Here is a 27,028-nt window from a genome sequence, read left to right as displayed (position 1 = left end):
ATTTAATTTTTTTTATTGTACATTTATGTTCTATACCTTAATATTGACAAAGAAAAGCTGTCATTGCATGAATATTACACTATGACCCCTTCAAGACCTCACACACAGACAGTGTTGGGAGTATTTTACTACACTTACTGCATTTAAAAAGTAACATAACTGCATAATAATTTATTTTCCCATTTCCTAATTTAACGTGTAGCTACATGGAGGATACACTGTGCAGGCATGTGCTGTCTGCAGAAAGACATACAACTCACTGTAAAATCCACAAACAGGATGAAGGAAGTTGTGATGAGGTCTTGCAGTGCTGATAAACGCTACTACAACTCACTGAGCTTGACTACTTATAACGCTGAACCCCCCACAACTCATATTTGAATGTAAATTAGAGCTATTATTGCTTCCTTGAAGAACTACATCCCCTTTCAAATCCAACTTCAAGGTCTCTGCGGGTATTTACTAAGTAGACTAAAGGAAATTATATTTGTTATGATATATAATCTTATAGAGCATCAGTGCTTTCAGATCTCTGATAGTGGAACGATTTTGCACAGCAGCTGATCCATCAGACTGATCAGATGATATAACAGACATAGGAATTCAGAAGAATTTCAGAGGAATAAAAACTCTATTGAGTCATAAACCATCTTGTTATATTTCATTATGACTACAAAGTGGACACAAAAGCAGTGACCTCACTAAAAAATCCATCTCTATGACAACGTGTCCAGGCATGAACACACACACACACACAGACAGTGCATGCATGCATACATATGTAAACAGATCAGAACTTTACATACAGGCAAACACGCAGGAAAATATGTTCCTATAGTAGTAAAGTAATTCAATTTCATAACAGATAATTTAAGTGTAATGTGCTCCTTTTACTTTGTTACCTGAAAAAAGTAACATCATCACTGTGAATTGTTAATGTGTTCTCCCAACACTGCACACACATTGCAGTAGTTTAGATTTTTTAGACATGTATGACTTCACAGAGAGAAAAAAAAGGAAATTTATGTAAACTTTGATCATGTCAATGTTCTCACTTAAATCTGACATGTCACTGTTCTCAGTAATGAAACAATCTGGAGTCTGTGGGAGCCCATATAAGTCGTGAAGATATAAATCTATTGGAAATGTCACAACTTATAGTCCTGCAAACCCTTTGGCGATGAAAAGCACATCCATGCTATGCAGATCATGAAATTGAATAATAAACAGGATCGGTGTTTGTATTTTTGGCAAGCATAATTAAGTGCAAAAGCAGGTGTCCACAATATCACAGTGATTAAAATGTGTTTCATGTCTCTCAAAGTGGCCAAAACATGACTGTGTGTGTGTAGCCTACATCTGTGTGATTTGTAAACCTCGCAACAGGAATGGAGTCAAAGTGCTGCCAGGCTGGTGACCTTGGCTTCAATAATAGATGAATGTTGACAAGAAAAAGAAAGAGAGACATGGGCAGAGAACCGGAGTCAGAGAAAGCCAGCAAGAGAAAGAGACGGAGAGTAAGTTTAAAGAGAAGGAGAGAGATGCAGTACAAATAATTTGACAGACAGCAGAAGGGAAAAGGAAAGTCTGACACAGAAATGTGCTGATGGGGGAGAGAAAAGGAAGAAACTGTGGAACCAAACAACAGTGCATTAGAGAACAACTGACAGAGAAAATGTTATGATTTCTGACAGGAAGGAATGAAAGGATGGTGGATAGACAGATGTCTAATGAGGAAAAATGAGACTCCCAGAGACAGAGAGAAGGGAACTAAAGGGAGAATGTGAGGAGTGAAATAGGTGAGTGACTTGTTGGGAGAGCTTCATTGGCTCACTGATGGAAGACCTGTCTAACACACACACACTTACATAGAAACACACATACACAGGTGACTTTGCAGCAAGGCTAGTTGCTGATAATGTTTATATTTCATAGCCAAGGTCTTAGGATGTGGCTCTAGGAACAAACACACACAGTCTGTCTATCCCCTTTTTTTCCCCCTCTTTCACATTTGTCAAAAAAAAAAAACAAAATAAAAAAACACACGTACGTCTCACACAACCATCCACCTTTATAGTAAATCTTGAGGGTGATGGAGCCAGCCAAACACATCGAGACAAACACATTTGTCTTCCACTGAATGTCAGCAGAAACTCTCATGGTAGTTTTGTTCCAAAGAGAAAGCCAAATTTCTTCATCTGCGTCATTGTTTGGTTTGTTTTCTGTTTTTTTTTTTTTTTGTAGATGATGGTGGGGTCAGATGTTGTTTATGTTCTTACATATAAGATAAGCAGGTAATCTAGTCATAATTCAAACATCAAGATTTAACAAAATTTTTAGTAAAAGGTTTTACTGTTCTCCTCTATAGTACACCAACAGCTTAACTTGCTCCTTTATAGTTTCTCTCATGAACAAGTCATTTGTTATACCTGACAGGTGATTTATTGAAAAAAAGGTAAAAAATAAAATATTCAACAACATAAATAGGCATAAAAATAGCATAGGCTAATGAGACTTATGCATTATGCTAATGGTTGTTTAAAAGCTTGCCAGAAATTTAAGCTAACCTTGAAATATCAAAAATAATAACAATCAAATACAAGATAAACAGAACATGTATTGCAACACATAGTGTTACAGCAACCATTGTCCTTGCAGTTAAAGTTAAATTAACTTACTGCTCAAGAGGATGAAGAATGGATGGGGATGGTTGGTTTCCCAACATGTACTCACTACAGAATAATACAAAATGGCCGACTAAACACTGAGTAGGAAAAGGAAGTTATGCCTTAACTAAAATAAAACTGCACTTCAAAATAAAACTCACACAACCACAAACTACTTATTACAAGTTAATGGTGATGTCAAAGTCCCTTGAATTTAGTAGTGTAGGCTATACAACATTACAACAGGACAAAAACATGTCTTAGAAACTAAAATTATCTTTCTTTGTGTCTGTATTTAAATAGTACGCCAGACTCTTCCAAGTCTACCTGCAGTACTTTCAAATAATATGGATGACTGTGGATTAGTGTTAAATGAAATTAAATAAATGAGACTGCTAGCTGGTGATGTGGTAATTAGTGTGTGGATTTTCATGTTCTGGCCACCCCATAGGGTAGCACAAGAGAAAAAGAGTGAAAAGAAACAAAGCATTTGAGCTTTGCTATGCCATTTTGACATTATGAATCTGCGTGTTTCTGCCAAACAACAAACATGTTAGCTCAGCTTACAAGTAACTAAATTTGATTGATCATTTCAAGCCAGCAGCTTATTCTTTTTTGAGTAATTTATAAAACATGTCCTTTTTTTTTTCTTTTTTACCCACACTGGATCTAAGCTTTGGAAATTCTGGTAGAAAATATCCTCTAACCATAAACCTAATCGCAACAAAGAAAGAACGTTTTCTACGTCACATGGCCTCTGTTGGATGAATATATTGTGATATGGATATGTGCAGCTCAAAGAAGAAACTCAAACATCCATTCTTGTCCAGTGGAGACTATTAACAGGCATTTATACATGGAAACTACGGTTTAATCCATATCAGTTTCTATTAATCTCTACGGGGAAAAAAACTACACAAGAACAATTAATGAGGAGATTGGAAAATATTGCTCAGCTCCAAACCAGATGTAACTGATGGTTCCAAGTTGATCTAGCTGCTTGGCTATTAGAGAATAGACCTTTTGTCTATCTAGCTGAGAAACCAGTGTATTATTTACAGTCTTTAATAATGCATTTGAATGATTTGGGGATTGCGTTCTTTTAATCACTGCACTGTCAGTCTATCATTTGAACACTGAAGCTCAAAAACTATACAAGACAAAAACAGTGTGTCACTGTCACAACATTTTTGAAACCCGCTGCATTTCCAGACGCAGCTCTGCGACCTCATTATGACAATAAATCCACAGATGATGGCACATAAATGAGGCTTACAAAGTTCATTTCTGCAGCACAGCTCCCCACTATGTCTCATGGACTGTGATCAAATGAAGACTACATCTTTCAAACAGGAAACTTAGGAAAGGTCAATATTTTTAGTATGCCAGGAGCTGAATTGACAGCAGAGAAAAATACTTTGTTCTTAACGGATATTAAGAGAAAGGTCAGGCGTTGCTTGGCAAGCATTCATATTGAAAGAAAAATAATCCAAAAAAGCAAACCAAAAATACACATATCCTGCAACTGATTAAGAGGAATCATTTCTTTATCCGGTGGATTTTCATGGTGAAACATCAAACTGAGAAATGTTCCATCTTTGCTGAGGCGCCAATGCAAGGTTCATATACATCAAAAGTGGCAGAACCACCAAAACCATGATGGCAGTCTTATGAGAGGAGTTAAATGTAGAGGGCACCCCAGAAGGCCTCAGACATCCAAATCATCCTCACACTGATCTGATTAGAAGATTTTCCTCATAAACAAACCTTGATTGATTTGACCTCAAAGAAACCCAAACATGGAATAAGTCCCTTCATTGGTTTAAAAATATACATCAAGAAATATATCTTTACATTATTCGCTCACTTTCTCAAACTCTTTAACAAAACATCCACACAAACAAACAAACAACAAAAAAAAATCATACTGCATATTACTTACCTTTATAGTTGACCTTAAATCCTATAGATCCGACACTCTCATCTGACTGCAGGTGCAGCCACATCTGGTGAGTCATACTGACAATCAGGTCAGGCACAAAACTACCTGATAGGCTGGAACACAAAATGCATGACTATTAAATCATTGTCATCCTAATTATCACTATGAAAAGTAGAATTTTCATCAAAGCAATCACAGCTATAATCAGCTTCTCAAGTGCTTCTCTGAGTACGGACAAATTGCTGGGACACACTACTCTGGAGCTGGATGCTTTGTGTAAATCAGCCACTGGAAAGCACATCCACAATATCCAGTTTTTCTTTAAATTCCCAGTATAAAGCTGACAGGGATCTTTGCAGATGGTCAGCATCCAGTATATTTTGACGCGTTTCAGAGTATCTTCCAGTTAAACGCAGTTCATCTTTATGTGCATGACAAATCCGGTTATATAATCTTATTTGTGTGAAGGATTTTAAAAAAACAGATGTGTACATTCAAACCAGAACAAACACTTACATTATTCTAAAAGAAATGCAAGTATCTTTGTTACTCTGATAATGTTAACATGAAACATGTTAAATGCAGCGTGAAGTGTTTGATAGGCCAGCAGTAACGCAGCTGCTTATGAAGACATCTGGTCAGTGTGGAAGTGCATGGTGGTGTTGTAGGCCACAATCTGCTACATGTCAGTAATGATTATTTGCCTCTGGAAACGTGTTGTCACAGGAGAAATAGGCAATTATTTAAATATTAAACAGCTACAACATGGTTTTCTTGTCATTGTTTAAATATTTATGCAATGTTGGAATGTCTACTATCTTACATGCTTACATGCTGCCTTACATTGTTTATCAGGAACAGCAATATTATACACAATACTAGAATACTTACACTTGCAGTATAGTTGTGGGATCTCCAACTTCCCCACCATCTCCTATAGTTAGGGTGTCATACGCTATTTCCAGGTCAAACTCCTCAAAGTTGATCTGGATCACCTAAAATTGATACATAAACAGATATAAAAAAAACAAATCTTCGTGAGTTAAATGACACAATAATTTAATGAAGTACGGTAGAAATTCCAAGTTTTGTTAAAAAATAAAATAAAATAAATGAAAACTAAAATTAAAATTAAAATTAAAATTAAAATTAAAATTAAAATTAAAATTAAAATTAAAATTAAAATTAAAATTAAATTCATTTCAATTAAATCCTAGCATCCAATTTTAAGAGTTTCCTTTCATGTATTTGAGAAGCTGTAATCTTAAAGGTTTCAAAGCTGCGTTTTCTGATCAAATCTAAATTACATTATTTTTAGCTTTTTCCAGATAAACTAAATGTCCATCCCCTGTGGAGATGAAACACGTGTATTAAAAGGTTAAAGTTGCTCTACTGTATTTTTCTTTCACACAACTTTAGTATGTAGCTGTTAGATGTCTTTCATTTCAACATCATACTTATTTCTACAGCAGTGTGTATCTTAAATGTTGCTATAGGGTGGTCATTATATGCCCGCAATAAATACATTTGGATAGAATATTGAAAGTATTTCACCTATCATACACATGTAGCAAGCCCCACCCTCAAAGTTCTTTTACAAAGCAAAAATCCTCAATTTTTTGTTTTTATTTATTTGAAAATACTTGCTGATGTTTTTTCTGTAACTCTTGACTCATGACCTTCATAAAGCACATCTGAGATTAATGTAGCTGAGGTCGTTAAATATCTAAAAACGAATTAAAATTTGTAAAACCCATTACAAACCACTCGTACTGCCAAATATGTATCAGAAAAGATAAATAAAGCTGAAAACAAATCTTAAATATAACTTTGGTCTTATGTAAACTAAAACATTTTCCATTTTAGGGTTTTGTGGTAAGACATTGACTTGATCAGAGATGACTTATTAAAATTCCTTGAAGTACCACACAGCATGGTGTGACTTCACCCAGCAGCTCGAGCTGAAAAAGGAAACGGCACACCTACAGTATGCTCTGCAATCGAAGCAGTGCAGAACACGACATAGTACAAAACTCTGATCAGGAATTATTGAACCACACTTTCTGTTTCATGTAAGAACAGAGAGAAACACATTTGGCACAGAAGAAGAGAGAATAGAAGCAGGCTTGATGGAGAGAAGGAGGAAGATGGAGGCAGATGGAAGTGGAGAGAACAGAGCAAAAAAAAAAAGGAGTCGAGGGTAATAATGAGAACATCTTTGATGCTAGGAGTGTTCGAATATTTCAAATTTGAATTTTGACTCCACTCTCAGGGGAATATTAAAACCTCCAGCTGCCTCCTCCCTCCTCATACTCTCCTCATGAGGAACTTTCAGATTTCCTGATACAAAATTCTGCAAGTGGACTTCAAACACATCCAAAAACTTCATACAGGTTAACACTGATCACATACACACGAACATCAGCAGCTTATTTCTTAAAACTTTCTTCTTTAAAATATGTTAACCTCTTTCCGTTTCACTATTTGTGGCCTCGACACTCGGGGACATAATGTGACTAGTGGGATTGTTTGGAACGGCTCATACCCGCGGTGATATAAACAACTAAATCAGCAAAGAACAGAGAATAGAGGGGAAAAAAAAATCATGCTTTTGTTCATGAGTTCAACTTTTATTCCACTTAACTCAGGGGCCCAGTCTGTTCTGGATTTGATCACAGCAGCAGAGGCAGATTACATTTAGTCTGACTTTGCATTTGCAAGAGAAAGTACGGATGATGTGGCCAAACTGCAGCACAAATGCCAAAATCACTCCGCTTGACTGGAGACAAGTTAAACAAGTGGTCTTCAAAGACAGAGCAGTGATCTTCCTGCCACTCACAGTGCTGACTCAGCCTAATCAGCATGTAAGACTGCAGGTCTGACTGACACATAACCTAAAAACCTGCTAAACTCTCTAAAATGCACAAAAACATACAAAATTGTACCAAGTCATGCAGACTGTAGCAGCTTTATGGAGCATAATGTAGCTATTTCTGTGATTACATAGTTATCATATTCAGACACCTGCAAAATATTCAAAGCTTAAGCAAATCTTATTGTTCAGAACCAAACTGCCTTGATGTATTTTAATAAAATATCTTAGGAATTGCATTTGCAAGTGTAATCCCTACAAATGTTATTGTCAACATACTAACTTTTCATTCGTCTTTATTTTGCGCTTGTTGGAGAAACTTATGTGGCAACTCTTTTTGTTGCAGGAAATAATAAAAACATGGACCACAAACAATAAATGATTTACTTCTGCTCATATTTAGGGTGTGTTGACGTGCACAAATGTGTTTATCATTTCATTCTTTAGAACTACCAGTTGGAGACTTAGACTAGACTTTATTGATCCCTTTGGGATGACTCCCATGGGGAAATTAAAATTTCCAGCAGCAAACAAAGAAAAGTATGCATGCACATAAAACATAAATAAATAAATAAATAGTAAAAAATATAAAAACTATAATAATAAATTTAATAAACAATAAGGAAATAAGAGAATCAACAAAACTGGCTTGGGGTGTCCTCAGCTCCCTCCCCGTGTTGCCCTACAACACGGTAAGCAGTGCTTGCAGGAAGTCTGACTGAAACAGCTTTAGGGCTCGTCAAAATGCAAGTGTCTGAATGTTTTATGTGCTACTGTACGAAATAAAGCCCTTTGGACTTTTGCATTCTTTGTGTCAGTGTGTTTCTAAGAATATATATTTTTGCAGCAGCTCCAGCTTTATTGGAGAATTTCACACCATGATCCACTACCAGAACTCATATCCACTAACACCAGTAAACAGAAGCTATGATTCTGGAGTGTAACTGTGATTCACCAGCACATATGAAAGGGGGAAAAAAAAAAACACATTTTCTTTTGAATGATGTTTGTTACTTTGCTTGCATTTGCACATACAGAGGGGTTCAGGAATACCATAAGAACTAATACCAAGGATGAATGATAGCAAAATAGTGAAAATGTGATGATTTTATGCTACCAAGTGTACCAATATGTAACAGACTGAAGATCTTGGAGTCTCAGAGAAAATTGTTGCATTCATGCACTGCAACTTAGTGAAACTTAAAATTTCTTCAAGGAAAGCACTTTAATGGCTAGTCCACCAAATCTGCCACCAAAAGTCTACTTCAGAGGTGTTGCATATTTTTTGATGTCCTTGAAAACAGTCATGTGAAAAAGGAAGAAACAAAGCTATGCTAGCATCATGGTATTAATGGGAATCATAAAAAATCCAACATCATTTACCTTCTCTCTGGCACTCCAATTCACAATGAAGCAGTATTATTTGTCACATCCTTAATACCACAAAAGGGAAAAAGGAAAAGCTTGCTTTCAAGCTCCTCTCGCTCAAAACTCAAGAAGTCCTTGTATGCATGTAGATTTTACCTGTTCCACCTCTTATGTTCTTAGATTCACTGCTAATTGTGCACATTTCCTGCTCTCCAGTTTGAGCTCCTCTCCTTGCACACATGATTTCTCTGTGTTCTTGCAAAACTCCTTTTCGCTCTTGAACTTGTAAAAAAAAGTATGAAGAAAAAAAATCTCAGTCAACAGAGTGCCAGATATCACACCACTGTCACCACTTCACTTCCCAGCAGCCCCTCCAGACTGGAGAGCGTGTATTTGCACACAAGTATGGATTTATCAGTGCTAGGGCAACATTTGGAGGGAAAATAGTATAAAGAAGTATCAAAAAAAGATTAGACTCTTAATTAGACACAGTGATATACACCCATATGGTAGATTTAAGAGGTTGTAGGAAATAATCTAGGCTTCCATTTTGAGGCAGACAACCCAATATGCCTGTTTGACCATGCATTAAAAAGACACAAAGAGTTTGGCCTGTGTATTCTGATAGATATGGTCTATGTCCTTGTATGCATCCTTTCCAGAGCACTCTGATGCCACATCAGCACTGTTCACACAGCATTAAACACAGCCAGGCATTTGCTACACTACACTGAACCCATGTGTGCCTGAATAGATGCATGCCTTTCCGAATGTTGCACTGAACTTAACTTAGAAAGGAGCCTCATTCCCGACAATATGTGGGTCAGGGCTTATGCATGTGTTTTTCACCCTGTGTGGTCATTGCAGGAGAATGTGCATTTCTCCGCTCTTTAAGTTGGTGTTCTTACAAACATCTGTCTCTTTTACTTGAAATGTCTTCTTCTTCCCACTATCTCCTGTTCCACGCCGTCATCCCATCTCGCTGTTTCTAATTGGCTGCTGCGTGCTTTCTTTCCAGTGAGGTGGCGGAATTGGATTACAGCTTGATAAAGTACTTCCTTTGGTTGTTGTGGAGACAATGAAGTGAGGAAGGCTCCTCCCTGCTTATATCAGAATAAGATGTAAGGTACATTGAAGATACAGTTCCCACAGAAATATCTGTAACACCTGCTGAGCAACACAGTCAGTGATGTAAAACGGACACTGACAGGACTGAGGAATTGCCGCTCATGCATAACTGTATTAGAGGAAACTCTCTGCCACCCATTCCTACTATGTCTGCTTCAGCCAACACCATATAAATTGTATCACTGTGAGGAGAGCTGCGGCTTAGCTGATGAAGACTGATGGTTGAGGCCCACTGCTGTTAAATTTTCACCTCTTACTTCTATTTCATTGATCTAGCAGGTGCCTTGTTTTCCATTGATAACTCTTAGCAGGGAACAGTAGGAAAGGCTATGTGTACCTGATGCTGTTGCTATGCAACAATGGTACTATAAATGCATTTGATACACAGTTGCTTGTTTTAACCTGATCCCCCAGAAAGTGCTTAACCTGTCAAGAAGATGCAGAGATACACTATTGTAGGAACATGAGGTAAAAGAGGCCGGTACTGCTTTTGTGTGTGTGTGTGTGTGTGTGTGTGTGTGTGTGTGTGTGTGTTGGGAAGTACATTCACTGTATTTCATTCCTTTAGGTCTACAAGGTATTCAAAGCCTGCAAAGTAGTAAAGGCGAAGAATTTTCTTTTTCTTGTTTGTCATCTGGCCTCTAACAAATAAATACATAGTTGGAAAAAAAAAAAAAAAAGGTGTTTGTGCAATTGCTTCACACAGCACAACCTATAGGTAATATATTTCTTTTTGAGCTTAACTCCATACCTTCCCAACTTATTACCTTTGCAAATAGGGCAGAACATATAATCATAACCTAAAATAAGCAATCATGAACATTGCATGGACGTATTATAGGAAGTTGACTGAAACTCGACCCAAAGTCGAAACATCTGACTTGAACATTTGCATTCTTGCATGCAACCCCTCTGGAAAGTGTGAGATAAACCCAGAGCTGCAGTGCATGCATGCGGAAAAAAAAACAAACAAAAAAAACAAAACAAAACAGTGTTTTTGACCGATACACAGTAATGTGTTAATCTATGGCATAGTAGTTATTCAGCATGGCACCACTGCAGTATTCCCCTTGTTTCTCTTAGACGCAATCTGGAAAGTGTGTGAGGACAGGAACATGATCATAAAAAGTCAGAACATCTGCATGCTTCAGGTGTGTTTTGCTAACACGTAAAACTAAGATAACTGGATCTTTATGTGTAGCTGCCACAGATGTCACCTTAGCTAATGCATCATAAACAGATGCTATTAAGAAATAAATGTTTTCATTTGTTTCATAGGAGACGGAAACAAAATGAGGAAAAGAAGAAGAAAAACATTGAAGAGAAGAGAAGTAATGACCATCCTGTCCTACCATCCTCAAGGTTAAACGAGAACAGGAGAGAATGAATTGGCTCATTCTGCCAAAACTAAATGAAGCAATAACATCAGAGAGCTATAGAACTCCATTAACACTTAACCTGGAAAAGAAGGAGCAGTGGAATAGATCAGCAGTGAAAGAGAGGGATGGAAGGAATGGGGCTTAGGAAGAGAGAGATGGAAAGAAGACAGGGAGCGCTACAGAACCCTATGTCTTTTACCTTCAGAGTGTGAGAACCAAACAGTTTGTGATAGGTGCAATGGAGGGAAAGATATGAGTAAAAGAGTGAAAAAAGATTCTTCCTCTCTTGTGCCTCTTTCCTTTCCTGTATATTCTCTCCCTCTATTTTTTTTTTCTCTCTCTCTCTCTCTCCAAAGTGATTTGATGGTTTCAGTCTGAGCTCTTTAATGAAGATTCTGGGTAATTCTAAGGACAGAGCCTCTGGGAGGGAATGGGGATAAGGGCTGGAGAGCATAAAACGAGTAGAGAGGCATCAGACAGGCAGAATGAGAGAAAGGGAGTATGAGATAAAATTGGGAGAGATGTATGAGTTTTTAAAAAAATAAAAGTGCTACTACTGGTGTAGGTGGGATCAGTTGAGGCCATTCCCTCACTCTGAAAGTGTTACGCTGCTTCCCCCCTCCCTCATCAGCCTCGCTCTTTGAACCTCACTCTCATTATTCCCAGGGTTATCCTGTTGCCTTTCCCTCCTCCCAACATCAGCTGACCACCCCCTGTCTGCAAAGCTGCTCCTCATTCTCCCATCATCCTCCTAATTGAGAGCAGCTTTTTACAGCCAGGGAGCCAGATAGTCAACGCTCCTGTTTTGCTCTTGCCATTTTTGCCAGTTACCTGATGTTTACTTGCCAGTTTCCCACTGTGTGTTTGTCTCTGCCACCTGCCCAACATAAGCTTGCTTTTGAGCAAGTAAATTACTTTTTACACTGCGAGGTGCATCTTTCCATCTGCAATTTTCTGTGGTGAATAAACATTTGAACTGTGGCAGAAAGCAAATATCTAAATATAAAATAAACTCATAAAACACAGGAATTGGCTCAACACCAACTGTAAGAAGAGCCTTGAGAAGTGAAAGAAATCGTGAAAAGAGCTGTTGCCGAGTACTGAGTATTTCAACTTTTGAAATGAATGATTACAAGCTTTGCATATTCGTTTTTCGATAGCTTGTATGGCTAAAATTTGGCACCTTCAGAACAGGCAAAGCTCATATTGATGAGCTGATACTTCTAGAGTAACAGACATGCATATAAAACTAAAAGCAGAAGTAATAGCATTATGGCTGTCTAACATAAGATCATACACTAAAAAGGCAGAGTGTGTGCAATCTGACCTGCTGATCTGTGTTAAAACTAGCAAACAAAAGCACTTAACTTCTAAGTGGAACCAAAATTTAATGGAAATACGCTAAACACAATAAACCATGCTACATATTTCCTGCAGTGTATGAAGGAAAATCAGTGTGACCCAATGGCATCTGTATTGCATCCTATCAAAACTCGTTCTGATTTTGACTCAAGATGTTAATGTCCTCTTTTTCTTTGCTTTCCACAAGATTTTCTTGAAGATTCACCCTTGGTAAGCCTTCAAAATGGTGGGCATTCAGTATGGTCAGTGTTTTAATATCCAGTTTCTTGATCCAAGAATGTGCATAATGGATTTCTATGTTCCATATAAAATGTTTCATATAGACATATTTTTAAGTTGGTAGTGGATAGTATTGCTTTGATCTCATATTTGCATAGCAACAAGCACTATTGTGAATGTAATAGTTCATGTACTTGCATGTGCACTGCACTTGTTACCGTATGATTCCACTAGGGGGCATGCTAGAGACCTCAGACTGGAGAGAGCTGCTGAAGTAGCAGGGTAAAAACAAAAAGTTCAACAAATTAACAATAGAGGAGGTTAGTACTTGAGATCACAGCTAAAGATACTACAGCAGGGGTCCCTATGTGACATCGTTCTTTTAAATGTAGAATGATACACATAAACTACTCTTCTATAACAAAAATGGATTTTTCCAAGACCAGCAACTACTTTTATCATTTGATAGCACCTTTGGTTTAGGTGTTCTGTCACTGAGATATTTGCTAGGATTTGTCTCTTGGTTGAAAAAATATATAGTATTCTTCTCTTTTTTTGTGACTAAAAATATCTGAAGCCCTAAATAGATTATATAGTACAGGTTCTATTCACCAGACACCAAATGGGTGTTTGTTCCAAACTGATATCCATCCTTGTTATGTCATGAGGTTTTGTTCAAATTTATGGACCCCCTGAGGACCTAAGGTTTGATTAAGTGTCTTACAAGACATGTAGAACACGTGGTGAAGTGTTGTAAAGGCATGATTCAGGGAAGTGGATCATATAAACTATATATAATGTGCTGTGATCAGAGGAACAGATATGATTCAGTATGGTACCTGACATGGACATAGTTCAGCAGGTAAAATCACAGTGTACCTTTAAAGCCATTACAAATGGTGTGGATTCATCTAATTGGGTGTTTGTTCCCATCAGTATTTGGTAACATCTATAATCAGTTTAAATAAATTCACAATATGTTTTGAACATCCTACACATGTCACACACAGCATGCCAAGGCACAAACACACATATATCTCAAAGTGTTCAGCATGGAATTAGTAGCATAGCCTTCAGCAGTCACACAGAGTGTAGCCTTCAACAGAGAATGTATTGCTGGAGGCCATAAACCAGAGGCCTTGGGCAGTGGCGGAAAGAGCTGTCGGTGGGAGTCGAGAAGACAAGGAGAAGTTAAGCTTTAAAGAAAGAGCAAAGTTACAAAATGTGTATGTCTGTGTGTGTATGTGTGTGCATGCACTGTCTGAATCATATCTGTAAAAGTGTGTCACCGTGTGTGTGGATGTGCATGTGCATCTCTATCATGCTGATGCAGGTGTTGTCCTTGGCGACAGTTTGGTCACTACAGAAATCCGAAGTCGAACAGGGATGTGTTTCTGAATACCAATCAGATCTCTCCTGGGACATTATGGGGTCCAATGGCAGATATCCATCTAACCTCCAACCTATTGTCTGCCCCTTTGTAGGATTAACTTATCACAGAGGATTACACACTGATATGTTTTGACCATTATATAATCCATAACACCTCCAACATGAATAAGTATCGACCCATTTCAATTAGGTAAACTGCTAAACTAACTTTGTAAATTCCTGATAGAACTGCAGTGTTAGATCAATTAAAATGACAACGAATGCATGAAATTCAAATGAGGAAAGCCTTCGAGCTACTTCATTAAAATAGCCTCATCCTTGATGCTACACTTTCACAGAACACATTCAATTCTGTGCAAAGCATACACCACATATAACGCATCGCTTACAGAAAGGCAGAATTTAAGACGACATGCATGCCCCACTCTGCCCCCATCAACACTGTAGTTGCTAATTTTATATTTTATAAACCTCACTTCCACCTTGTTTATAACCTGTAGATATGAAGTTCTTTTTCTTTTTTTGGTGGATTTAATAACCCTAATCTAATGGTCCCCCTTCAACTTTAGCTCAAGTAATGTAATGAGACCACAGCTTGCATCAGAAAGTATTACATCTTCAAAAGGTACACTTACATAATAGTCCTAAAGTGTGTTGGCTTCGCCAGTAACTGAAAATTACTGGTTGTTGTTCTCAACAGTACAGCACACAGCATTCATCTCTGTGGCCCCCTAATTATTTCCTAATGGCAGGTAATTATTCCTGTGATGAGGACATGTTTGAATGCAGCCGATAAACAAAATGGTCAAATTCGACTCCATAAAGATGGATATAGGTGAGTGTGAACAGCCTGAAATCAAGTTTGAGAAAGTGTGAGAAAGAAATGGAGCTTTACCTTATTGGGATTTGATGCTGTAATTATCCACACACACTGTGCATTGCTCTCATATTGAATTGGGAAGTTAGGAGATGTAAAGGTCCCGGAGGGCCCCTGAAGATTACTGCCACAAGTCTTCACTGTGGAAAGAAGAGCAAGAAAAGAACATAATGTTATTGTTATTAGAGGGACCTGTAAATTTAGCAGTGGCATTAGTGAAAGCAATTCCACAATGTCGAGTCACCGCACTCCGACATAACGACAATTACCTTTATAATTAAACCGTTTAGGAGATGCTTTAGCCAAAGACGCTTGTTATAAATGTGACAGCTAATTCTTAGCATTTGTGGCTCATGGTAGAAGTTCAGTGAAGAACAATTAAAAGTGACATCAATACAGCGGAGAGCTGAAGAGAAAGAGTGTGATGACAGGAAGGGAAGTAAAAAAAAAAGGAGGAGAAAAAGAGAAGACTAAAGTACAAAGAAGAGAAGGTCACATAGATGTTATTGATACTGTCAGCAACATCTCCCTGGATAACATTACTTAATTGGGAGCTACTGGGTTTGAAATACCACAGGATTAGTTAGAGTTGTGGTATGAACTGATAAAGATATTTACCAGCTATTTACTTTTAAACTCTATTGAATATCGACAGCTTCAAAGTGCTACTTGCACTAGAATGATACTCCCCATTGAAAAAGTAAAATTCCTCAATATAGACCATCGCTGGAGACTGAAATGATGAATATAGTCTGGTTGAGGAGTTGTTAAAAAGTGCACAGTGATTGCGTGTCATTTGGCCACAGATTACCATTCCAAAACCATATAGTTATATTACTTTTGTCTAGACTGAAATAATATAAACTCACAAATAGTATTATGGATGCAACATTCTGTGGGGTGTTGAAAATGACACATGCTAGGTGTTTGATAAACCAACTAAGCTTTTATTAGGCTTTGTGTTGTGACTGGATGTGATAGAGAACCTGCTTGTCTGTCCTTGGGTCGTCCTGTTAAACTTGGGAGGTAATTTTCTGGTTGGATTGAAGCAGCGTTTGTGCCTTAATTAGTTTGTTCAGTGGCAGGCCATGACAATACGTATAGTCAACAGTCACACACACACGGAAAACAACAGAGCGTAAGCATTAATGCTTATGGGCTGTTTTTAGAAGCAGGCAAAACTATGCACATCTCATTTCATATAAACCCAAGTTGACAATATTCAGGTAATAATTACCTCTAAAAAATAAATAAATAATTCACTTATAAGGCTTACGTCTTTGCTAATTAATTATAGTCTATGAAAGTACATACTTTTAAACACTCCCACATAAAAAAAATAAAATAAAATAAAAAAAAATCACCCTTATGGCTGCTACACTGGCGTAGTGGCCAGGGTAAAGGAGAGGGACGAATAAAGAGTCATGCTACAGTGTGTTTGTGAGCATGTTTCTTCTTTGTGTGTGTAATGGGGTGTATCGGTGGGGTGTTACACAGCAGTTTCAGAACAAGTACATGACCCCTTTTGGTGACAAGCCTATATCACTTGTCTGCGTTTCCCCGTCTCTCTGTGTACTAGAGCTGTACCTTGGCTATGCCCACCGGATTCTTGTTTCTCTAATTTTCAATGCATCTTGAGTTGACCTTCTCTCGTGTTCAGCTCATTTCGATTTATACGCTGAGAGATACGCAGAGATAAAGTGTGTGTGCACGCTTGAGTTGCACGACAGAAATGATTTATCTACATGGCTCCAAAAGTATGTGTGCCTTTGTAAGTATGCGTGCGTACTGACAGCTCAATCAGCGTGTCCTGAACAAATGGCCAGCCCATCACTGTGCCAACAGCAAAATGGGCACCATGTTGCTATAGCGATAGTGAGGAGAGAGTTATCACCAGAATTACCAGAGAAGCTAACATCCCATAATTTATTTTTAAACTTCATCCATCTTTCAGGCTGTATCTGTTAGTCTTTTGTCCTTTTTTGGTCCCTGTAGAATCCATTTTAATTTTTTTTCTTCTAAAGACAGTAACACTACACTGTGTGTTACCTTTTGCAAATGATTTTCTTCGCCTCGCTTCTAAAATATTTTCCAGGTCTTGCCTACCAGGCCATAAAAGATGCAGATATTAAATTTTTCTAAAATATTTAGGGATTGCTAAGAATTGCATTCACTTGCAGTATCACATAGAAAAGCATCTAGACCAGGAACTAAGTTTCAATATTTGGATTTTTAAAACACAATTCCTGTTGTCTATAATATATTTCACATACATTGTACTACTTATATATTGTATAGGCTGTTTATGACTCCAAATGAAATGAAAATAGAGCAAATAAGCACAATCTGAGATTAAATAAAATTGAGCTTTTTTGTTTGTAGTTGAATGTTAAAAATGTTAACATTAAGAAATTAGAATCTTAAAATTGAGAGTACTTTCTTTTTTTTTTTTTTTCTCAAATTTCCCAGCTTCATGTTATTTTCTACATCTACTGTGTGAAAAAGGTGGCTTTACATGGTTCCCCACTATCCTTCCAGTTTTTAATGTTCTTAACCAAATTTTAGTATTTTCTGCAGTCTTCTAAAACAGTATTTCATCATCCCACGGCCCTGCATGTTTTAGAGGTAACCTTTCTTAAACACACCTGATTGAAATGAAAAGCTTGTCAACAGAGTTGCAAATAACTTCACGAGAAAGGTCCTACATGTGAATTAGGTGTGTTGGAGTAGGAATGCACCCGAGATATGCAGGGTAGCGGGTCCTAAGGACCTGGTTTGAGAGACACTGTTTATTGATGTTTTCTCAATGAATTTCCCAGTTTTAGATGTAGCGTAATTGTTACTAAAAGCCTGACTTGTTGTAAATGTTTTCATTAATGCTGAGCCTTTAACATCTTGAAACCATTGAGAATAGCTCTAACCCGCCTATGCTTTCGGATGAAGAAGCACCTTCCTATTGCTGTAGGGAAGATAAATCCCTTCCTCAGTTTCTCATGTCTCAATTGCTCCTCCTCACCTTCAGAAAACATGCAATATTCAAAACACATCTGAGGCACCACTCCATTACCTGCCAAGTCTGCATGCTCTCTCAATGTGCTGTGGTACAGAAATGCAGAGATGCCAGGAAGTGCAAAGGTCCAAACCGAAGCTCCACACATGCAGGATTATAAGACGAATTCTTGTAAGATGGTTGAGATCACAAAAGAATTAGCATTGCCAGACACTAAGCTGCGTGCTTGCCACAAAGGCATCATGGCTAGGATCAGTCAGCATTCTGGTCAGTTTTGTCAATGGTCCAATTCATCAGAAGTAAAGAACCTAATCAGTATTGTCATTGTTGTAACGGATTTCACTGGGAGCATTACAAAAAAAAAAAAAAAAGTTTTAACTTTTTTGGTCAGCACTTATCAATTTCATTTCAGTCATCCATTGGTTCTGCAAGTAGATGGTGGTAAGAGTTTCATCCAGTCAGTTCGGCACTTTTTCATCAAGAATCCACAGATTCCTTTCAGATAGTTCGGTTTAACAAACCATACGGAACATCAGGAGTTTATATTGTAAAATTTTCCAAATGTCAGACATTACAATTATACGGAAGGGTAGAGCTGTCATCCTCATAAAAAAAAAAAGTTTGGGCCTAATTACGTTATAATGCGATAGTTGTAAAAACGTGAAATGTATCGCGTGATAACGTAATAAGTTTATTGTAAAAACGTGAAACATATCACGTATCTGAAAACGTGAACTTGGTCATTTTCGACTTTAGGTGGATAGGAGATCACAAATGGCACATTTACAGAACTTGATAGTTTTTTTTTTCATACTTGGGTTGAGACATTGTGAAATTATGGTGCTTTGGAACACTTTGGATCACACTGTAATAGTTATGCGTAGTTTAAGGACAGTTTTAAAAGGCATGGGTCTGTACAGAAGGAAGAATGAGTCCGGGTCCAATCCCCATGACGTGGCATGATTTCTAATTGAAACTTGAGCGGCACGGGGGGGGGGGGGGGGGGGGGGGGATCCCAACGCACTCTCGGGCCAGCCAAGAGATATAATCCCTCCAGTGTTCAAGAGGTTATAAGTTTTTACAATAAAACTTATCACGTTATAACGTAATAAGGCCCAAACTTTTTTTTTATGAGTATGACAGCTCTACGCTTCCGTACAATTATGAATCACATTTTTAATGTAATAAACTATATTTATATTATTACACTGTATCAAACTCAAAGCAATAACATTGCTATTAAAATAATTATTTTTATACGTTCTCCAGGAAATTTGAGTCATGTAGGAACAATACTATTGCTTATGTACATGAATACATTACATTACATTACATTACATTAGTTGCTTTTGCATTCAGTAAATGTTTTGTATTTTTAAGGTTCAAGCATGAGAAATAAAATGAAGTGTGGCAGGATGGGAAAAATAATCTGTTCAGTATTGTGAATGAAAAATATAAAATACTTGACTCTTTTACAGAAGCGGATATAGTGAAACTATCTTGTAGACAGACTCTTAACCCCAGATGTTTTGCTGCTGTCTATCAACACAACAGCACCATTTTTGCCTCACATATTTCTGCAAACTCAGATTTTCATTAATTTTGTTATTTTGGTCTGTACCTCAGACTCAATGGGCTGGCAGATGAGAACTAAACCAAAGGGGCATAAAAATACAACCACAGAACAAAAAAACAAAAAGCAGGAAACCCGGAGTAGATATGACAAGGAACTACAAAACCCTCAGCAGAACCCTAAAACCTTGACAGTGATGTGGCGTTTAGCATTATCCCCTCATGTGTCGAAGCTTCTTTATTCTCAGCTCTCTGTCACTGTGACTTGCACGTTGGCAACGTTTGGCAAACAGATAAACAAAGCAGGTACCAGCTTGGCAGCAACGGCTTGCATTTAGCATAATAATGGTACATTGTAATGGTAAAACAATGGCACAGTGGTGCTGTGCTTTTTGATGTTCTAAGTAACTTCCCAATGGAGAGATTTCATTTCCCGGACTGCCTGCTGACCCTGAATGATGGGCTAAATGGGTTGCTGCCATCAAACAAGATCAGCTGTGTTAGCGTGCAGTTTGTTGTTGTTTAGCAGCAAATGAACTTAAAAATCTTGAGTTTTTTTATTTAAATGTCACTGTGATGATGTTGGATGGATATATGACTATTTCAACCTTCACTGTGTTGTAAATGTAAGCTATGAGGACGGGAGTTTCAGTATTAATGAAATGTTACAGAGCTTTTTCTTTCTTTGTGGAGTCAATAAACACTCATAAACACTTATCATTTTCTCACAGAAATTGTAACAATAACTCCTAAATATAACACACTGACATTCTTCATTTTTACATTGCATTACCGTTATCTGTATCTGCGTTTTTTTTTTTCTTCTTTATTTTGTTACTCATCTTGGACATAAAGAAGGAAAACTTTTTTTGAGGCACTTTCCACAGTTGGAAGTAAATATAAATGTTGTGGTAAGCTAAATCCAGTAGTAAAATCTTTATCAGTTAGCAGGTTTTTTTAAATATATATGGCTGTCTGACCAATATATAAGTGCTTCACACTTAGAGTATGAAGCTTGCTTGCACCATTCTTGATGAGAAACAATTAAAAACAAATCAAGTCACTCAGTAACGACAGTTAGCTATTTGCAGCCCAACCTGGCAGCTTAACAAAACATGTGACGCCACTTAAAATGTTCTATTTTATGTTCTGCTTCCTCTTACTTCCCAAAAACATGGATGTTAGTTTAATTTGTTCCTGTAAATTGACCGTGAGTCTGAAGGATTTAGTCTCATTCATCTCCATGTTGCAGATCTGTCCAGCACATATGATGTCCCCCACCTAGCTGTTCAGGATAAGCCAGGTATAGAAAATTAATTTACTTTTTTATCCCTATATCAATATATGTTGCTTTTCTCCCTCTCTCCATTGTCCACATTAGCACAAAGTATTATAAGTAATGATCACACATTTATCAAAGAGTTGATGAATTCCAGGACAAATACAAAAAACCTTTATGAGAGCTTTGTGGAACATAAAGCATTCTGTTTAAAACAAGGGTGAAAATAAGTGATTTCTTTGGCAGGGACTTTGTGGAGAGTGAGCATGCATGCTTATTTATGTGTATAATCACATTTATTTCAATTCAGATTTACTGGTTTCCCCGAGGACACACTTCCCTTGTCTCTTTTTGTAACGCTAATACACTCATACAAACCCACATAAACTGTTCAGATGAAAATTAAATGAGCTTTCAGGCAAGGTTCTTTGTGCCAAAGTCCCCTGTACTTTATGTCCTTGCTTATATTTTTCCAAAGTTTAGTTTTACGGCTTTAGAGGATCGCTGATGTGGCCCATAAGCTCTAGGAACATTGCCGTTAGGATGTTTTAAATTTTAATACTACTGAGCTTCAATATTTGGACTCGTAACTATTTCCGCCAGTCTGATCTGCCTTGCATTCAAGGTCTATACTGTAACTTTGCTGCTTCCTCAGCAGGATGGCCTTTGTGGTTATTGGATCGTCCCTGCAGTGGAGCCTCAGCTTCAATCATCCATACAGGAATAGCTACTGAAGCATACCAAGGACAGTTAACCCTTACAAGCTCCAGATTATCGGCCTCACCCTGCAACCCCATAAGACAGCATAAAGAGGACTGGAGGGGAGGGAAATCAAATAGAAAATAAGATCAAATCATACGGATGAGTTTTTTTTTTTTTTTAAGTTCACAATACAGAGACAGATTTGGAGATATGATAACTAAAGCATGCCCTTATGTAACATAAACCTCTCTGGCATTTTACTGTCTGGATAAACATGACAAAAATGAACCTCTACAGGTTTAATTTGAGTGTTTTAATGGAACTTTGTGAGACTGTCTTTGCATGTAAAAGCACTATTACAGAATGAATATCCTCATGAAATCAGATCTTCCAGCAATAGACAAACAGCAAAAGTTGAAAAGAAAAGTGAAATCCTGCTGATGACAAAGGGACATAGGACTGGTCAGATTTTCAAGCTCTCTTCAGTGTTTGATGCCATGAAACTATGAAGAAGAAGTTCAGATCACAATGTTACATTGGGCTACCAATCACAAGTTTCTACCGGATGCTAGAACTGGCTCTCATACCAAACTGCCTACAGTAGCAAATAGATTGACCAATGGACACAGGGAAAGATTGATGACATCATTAAGCTGGCACACGGCGTTCCAATGGCTCTCGTTGTGGTTGGAGCTTTAGTAGGTACACGCGCACGCCCACACACAAAAAAAAAAAAACCCACACACGCAGCCATTTAGTAAAGTTGTTGTAAAGTTCTCACCCTCATCGGTTCTCTTTTTTGTCTTCCTTTCTGCTCTTGAAAAAATCAACATATGCGCATGCATGTGTGTGTGTGACTGTGCATGTGTGTATCTGGCTGACATATAGTAGCCTTCATTGAGTCAGTATATTCAGGCAGATCAGCTGAACTCCCCTGGAGTTCACACACACACACAGACAGAGAAAGAGTTGGCTCAGTGGTCTTGCCATCTGTCCATTAATCAAGGTGCCACATGGAGCCCCCCTCTTCCACCCCCCCCATCTCGCTCTCTCTCTCTCTCTCTCTCTGTTGATGCTCATTCTCATAAAGTGTTGTAAGAGTGGAAAAGGAACATTGTAGTTTGATTACTGTTTTTCTAGTTTATTTTTATTTGATTTTCTATTTGTTGAATCTAATAAAGAGATGACCACTACTTTTATAAGATAAATGCACTCTGTAGTCTCGTCAACGTTCCAAAAGACACATTTAGCTTTATGAAAATGTTTTGACAGAAGTGTCCCTTTAATAAGTTAGCTGGCTTGATGCTTTCCAACAGCTTGCCTTTCTCTCAATGTTATTCATGAATTTTCACTGTAGTTGTTGGCTGGTTGGATGTAAAGGTCAAATCTGAGCTGTGTGCAGTAAGACACTGCAGTGCTCTCCTTCCACTGTTGTTTAATATGATGGGGCAAGGCGGGCTAAATAAGGACACCGCGCTTCAGAGAACATCATGCCTTCTCGCTTAAGAACAAATATATGTTTATGTGATTACCTGCTGTTCTTCCTGTGTACCCTTATTCAATTTCATTGGCTTAGGAAAGCCGGAAGCGGCGCAATTACAGGCCCAAGGCCATTTTCATTCGGATCAAGCACCTAATTTTTCTGCTTGCATCTGTTCAGTCAACGCATGGCATCAAGTGAACACACTAGAATTGAGATAGATGTATTGGTGTAGATCAGCTTGTTTTATTTTTTGGATGAAGAACAGCATTTATGTTGGCCTGAACCCACTATTTGAAATACTATGACAGATGTTTCTGGTTTGGACAACCTTTTGGGCAATATTGGTAACTTGATGAATCACATTTTCTGCCAAAACAGGAACGTAACCTTCAGATATTTCACGTAGGCCACATTCAGCTCACATTTATGGAGTTCTTTACAATAATACCTGATGATAGCAGATTAACAAATATAATGTTGTTGTTTACATATATAATTGAAGGAATCTCAGCTGAGTCAAACTGGCATCCACCTGGCTGCTTACTCTTAATAAGAATTTTGACAGCACATTAAATAATGATACTTGAAGCACACACTTTCAGACATATATAAAGTTTATCCTTCCTACATTTTATTAGCTCCAAAGGAGCCTTTCTTTATCCCCTTTAAGAAATCTTCACTTTAAGAATTTCATATTAGATTTCTGTCGCGAGGGAAGATATTTTTATGAATAGGTTTTAAAGTAAACGATCAGCTTTTCTCCTATGCTGCTTGTTTTTTTTTTTAGCAATAAATGGAGGCATAACCCTGTAAATATATATTTCTAGCTCCAACTGTGTATGTGCAATTTGATGTAGTTGATTTTTTTTTCCTTCTTTTTTTTTTTTTTTCATTTTCAGCTTTCACTTTTGAGTGATTGTGTTAGATTGCTCAGATAAAGACTTATAATTGTTTGAAAGAAGAAAGGACTCCAGTCTTACATGCACCTTGTCCTTCAAGCAACCTCTGTGGTTTCTCTGGGATTCCTGACACTTTTCAAGGCAAATTTCTCTAAGCTTCACCAAAGTACATAAATACATAACATAGGCACACTGCAGCAAGACTAGAGCATCAGAAAAAGTTATGCTTCCCGTACCGTCTTAACTAACATGGACACTCATGTAGGTCATCATACTATATGCAGCTTAGTTAGAAATTCTTCCACAGACAATTACATGTAACTTTACTTTAAAACGTTTCTATAGATTGCCTTGCAGCATCTGGTTACCTAAACTTGTTTATGTAACTTGTGTCATGGGAACATGCTGTGTTATGAGATGCTTAAAATACAGATGAAGTAGCACAGACCTATTAGTTACTTAGCAACAGCCAAAAATGCTGCAAATTGCCAAATAATGTCGGGGAAATTGACAACTATGTTTTATATTAAAAGGGGCTTTAACAACGAGCATCTCTGTCTTAGGCAATACAGTTGCTCAGTGAATGTCTCCCACTACCTGCATAATCTTCCTGCAAAGATCACTGCTGACTGCTGGCTCTGTTTCCAAGTGATACAGGTCTCTCCTTTTAACTATACACTGCTTCAGGGGAAAACATCAGTGACTTATAATGTCATGTCCTCCTTTGGGGGGCCTTATCCCTCCAATGCATGCAGGTGAAAGCATGACTTGATGGGTTTAATGTCAGTGGGACTATTTAACTTCTCATTATAAAGTATTTAGGGAAGATGAATCCCTCAGAGCCATTAGAAATGATAAAGAATCAATCAAATGTATCACCACTGTGATATTTCTAATCATGAGCTAGATGATAAGGTTGCCTGGCAGGAACCAACAAGAACCCAAGCAAGGCAGGTAGCTACTGGCTTACAATGATATGTGCTGTCATGGTAACTGAGCTTTATGGAGGTCAGACCCCCAGCGTGTTTAGTTCACAGAAGAAACTCAGGGCAGCAGTTGATGCTACTGGTTGGACTATGTCCTTTAACCAGAGGGCAAGAGAGCACAACCCTCAGCTAGCTATAATGTCTGCCCTGTTCAGGTGTGTCTGAGTAACTACAGCCTCCCAGGGTGCTTTTCACTTTCACTTAGTCCAGGGTTCAGCTGCTCACAAGCAAATGTTTTATAGTCGGTTTAATAATTCTATTTAATTCCACAGATTATAATATGAGCACTTTTTTTTTGGGGCGTGATGGGAAGCATAGTCTTGTCTCTTTGCTTTCTCTGCCTCCATCCTATTTCATCTTCTCTGTATGGTCTGCTCTTTGTCTTAGTCATTATTTGCTGGATGGTAAATTACCACACTCATTTTTTCTTTTACTTCTACACAACCACACAAAACCCCCAACACACACACACAGACACACACACACAGGCAGACCCACGCCCAGTGAATATTGTATTTTATGTTAAAGTGTGTGTGTCCAGCCACAGTCTGAAGCCTGCTGAAGGAAGACATGACAAACGACTTTGGCATTTAACATGGCAGACACCCCCCCACTCTCTCTCTCTCTCTCTCTCTCTCTCTCGCTCACTCCCTTTATGTGTGTGTATGAGTGAAAAAAAAGAGAGCGCTCTAAGTCTCAGCTCACCTGTTTCCAGGTAAATAAACATCACAATCTGCACACATTTTTTTTTTGTAAACAGAGAAACAGAATGGAATAGTTGTGCAATTTATTTATCACATTAGCGTTTGATATGTGTGGAATATTGATCATCAATGATCAAACCTGCTCCATGTTTACATGATTGTTTTGAATATGTTTGGGTCTAGAACAGTAACTATGGCTGTTCCTATGATGAAAGCACAAACCGTAGCTTGTTGATAAGGCTGACTGTCACAAACATCTGATTATGGTCTGTTTTCTGTCAGAATTTTGTAGCCAATTATATGAAACATTTGTCCCCATTACAAACTGGGGCTGATTCAATGCAGCTGTGCTCAGGAGATGCAAGGAAAATGTGCGTGCTCAGTACTTTGTTTCCTTGCCTTCATAACTGTCTGTGTGCTACTGTAGTAATAAAGGCTGAGGAATATATATGAAGTGTTACCTTTACAGACAGGTCTGTGGTCGCTCCAGGCTGCAAAGACTTCTGCCACTCTCTGGCAGCTGATGGTTTTACTGCCCTGTAGCACGTAGTCCTCTCCACAACTGAACTGCACCACGCTGCCAATGCTGCAATAACAAACACATAAATATTCCCACACAGTGAGGGGCAGGCAGTGAAACAAATAAAAATGTTATTATATTACAAACATGTTGAAGAGTGTAAACCGTGTTTGTAGGTTTTAATTGCACCTGAAGTCATTGCCATGACGTTTTCCGTTTTCTGGCTCTCCGGGGTCAGGGCAGGAGTTTGATGCCTGTCTCACACCACCTTCATTTACTACACAGAGAAATTGACAGGAAAGACAGGTTAGAAAGAGAAACAGGCATTTAGTAAAGCTCTATTTGTAGGGTCAAATCCTTCTTTATTTGCACAAACGCCACAGAAACTGCTTCATTGCTCTCTGGTTTTTAGTTTTGGTTTTGGAAACTTGCCCGACTCATTAGAAATTCACTTTAAAGGCAACAGGAAAGAGATTTGGATTTGACAAACCAGGAGATCGACACAAAGTTGGATGGTAAGGTATGCAGGAAGAGGCAATGGAACATTTTTCATTTTCTCACAAACACAAGAGTTCTTCTTGACATGAGACATCACAGAAAAAAGCAGATGACAGACATATCTGTAAAAAAACAACACTTCTACTTTGTTATCTTTATGGTTTTATATT

At 37.9% G+C, this 27,028-nt stretch overlaps 1 protein-coding gene across 1 annotated transcript in view; it reads right to left on the bottom strand.

The window, feature by feature from the left end:
• csmd3b (CUB and Sushi multiple domains 3b) overlaps nucleotides 1-27,028 on the bottom strand; it is a gene marked incomplete at both ends in the record, with an annotated part of 385,522 nt that overhangs the window by 101,845 nt on the left and 256,649 nt on the right. Inside the window, 5 exons of the mRNA XM_079258329.1 lie at nucleotides 4,609-4,721; nucleotides 5,500-5,603; nucleotides 15,224-15,345; nucleotides 26,302-26,426; nucleotides 26,550-26,637. Of these exons, the coding sequence (XP_079114455.1) occupies nucleotides 4,609-4,721; nucleotides 5,500-5,603; nucleotides 15,224-15,345; nucleotides 26,302-26,426; nucleotides 26,550-26,637 (552 nt within the window). The remainder of the gene's footprint in view (nucleotides 1-4,608; nucleotides 4,722-5,499; nucleotides 5,604-15,223; nucleotides 15,346-26,301; nucleotides 26,427-26,549; nucleotides 26,638-27,028) is intronic.

This window comes from Telmatherina bonti (assembly GCF_933228915.1).
Source record: "Telmatherina bonti genome assembly, chromosome: 19".
Classification (NCBI taxonomy): Eukaryota; Metazoa; Chordata; class Actinopteri; order Atheriniformes; family Telmatherinidae; genus Telmatherina; species Telmatherina bonti.
This window is presented reverse-complemented; position numbering and strand designations above follow the sequence as displayed.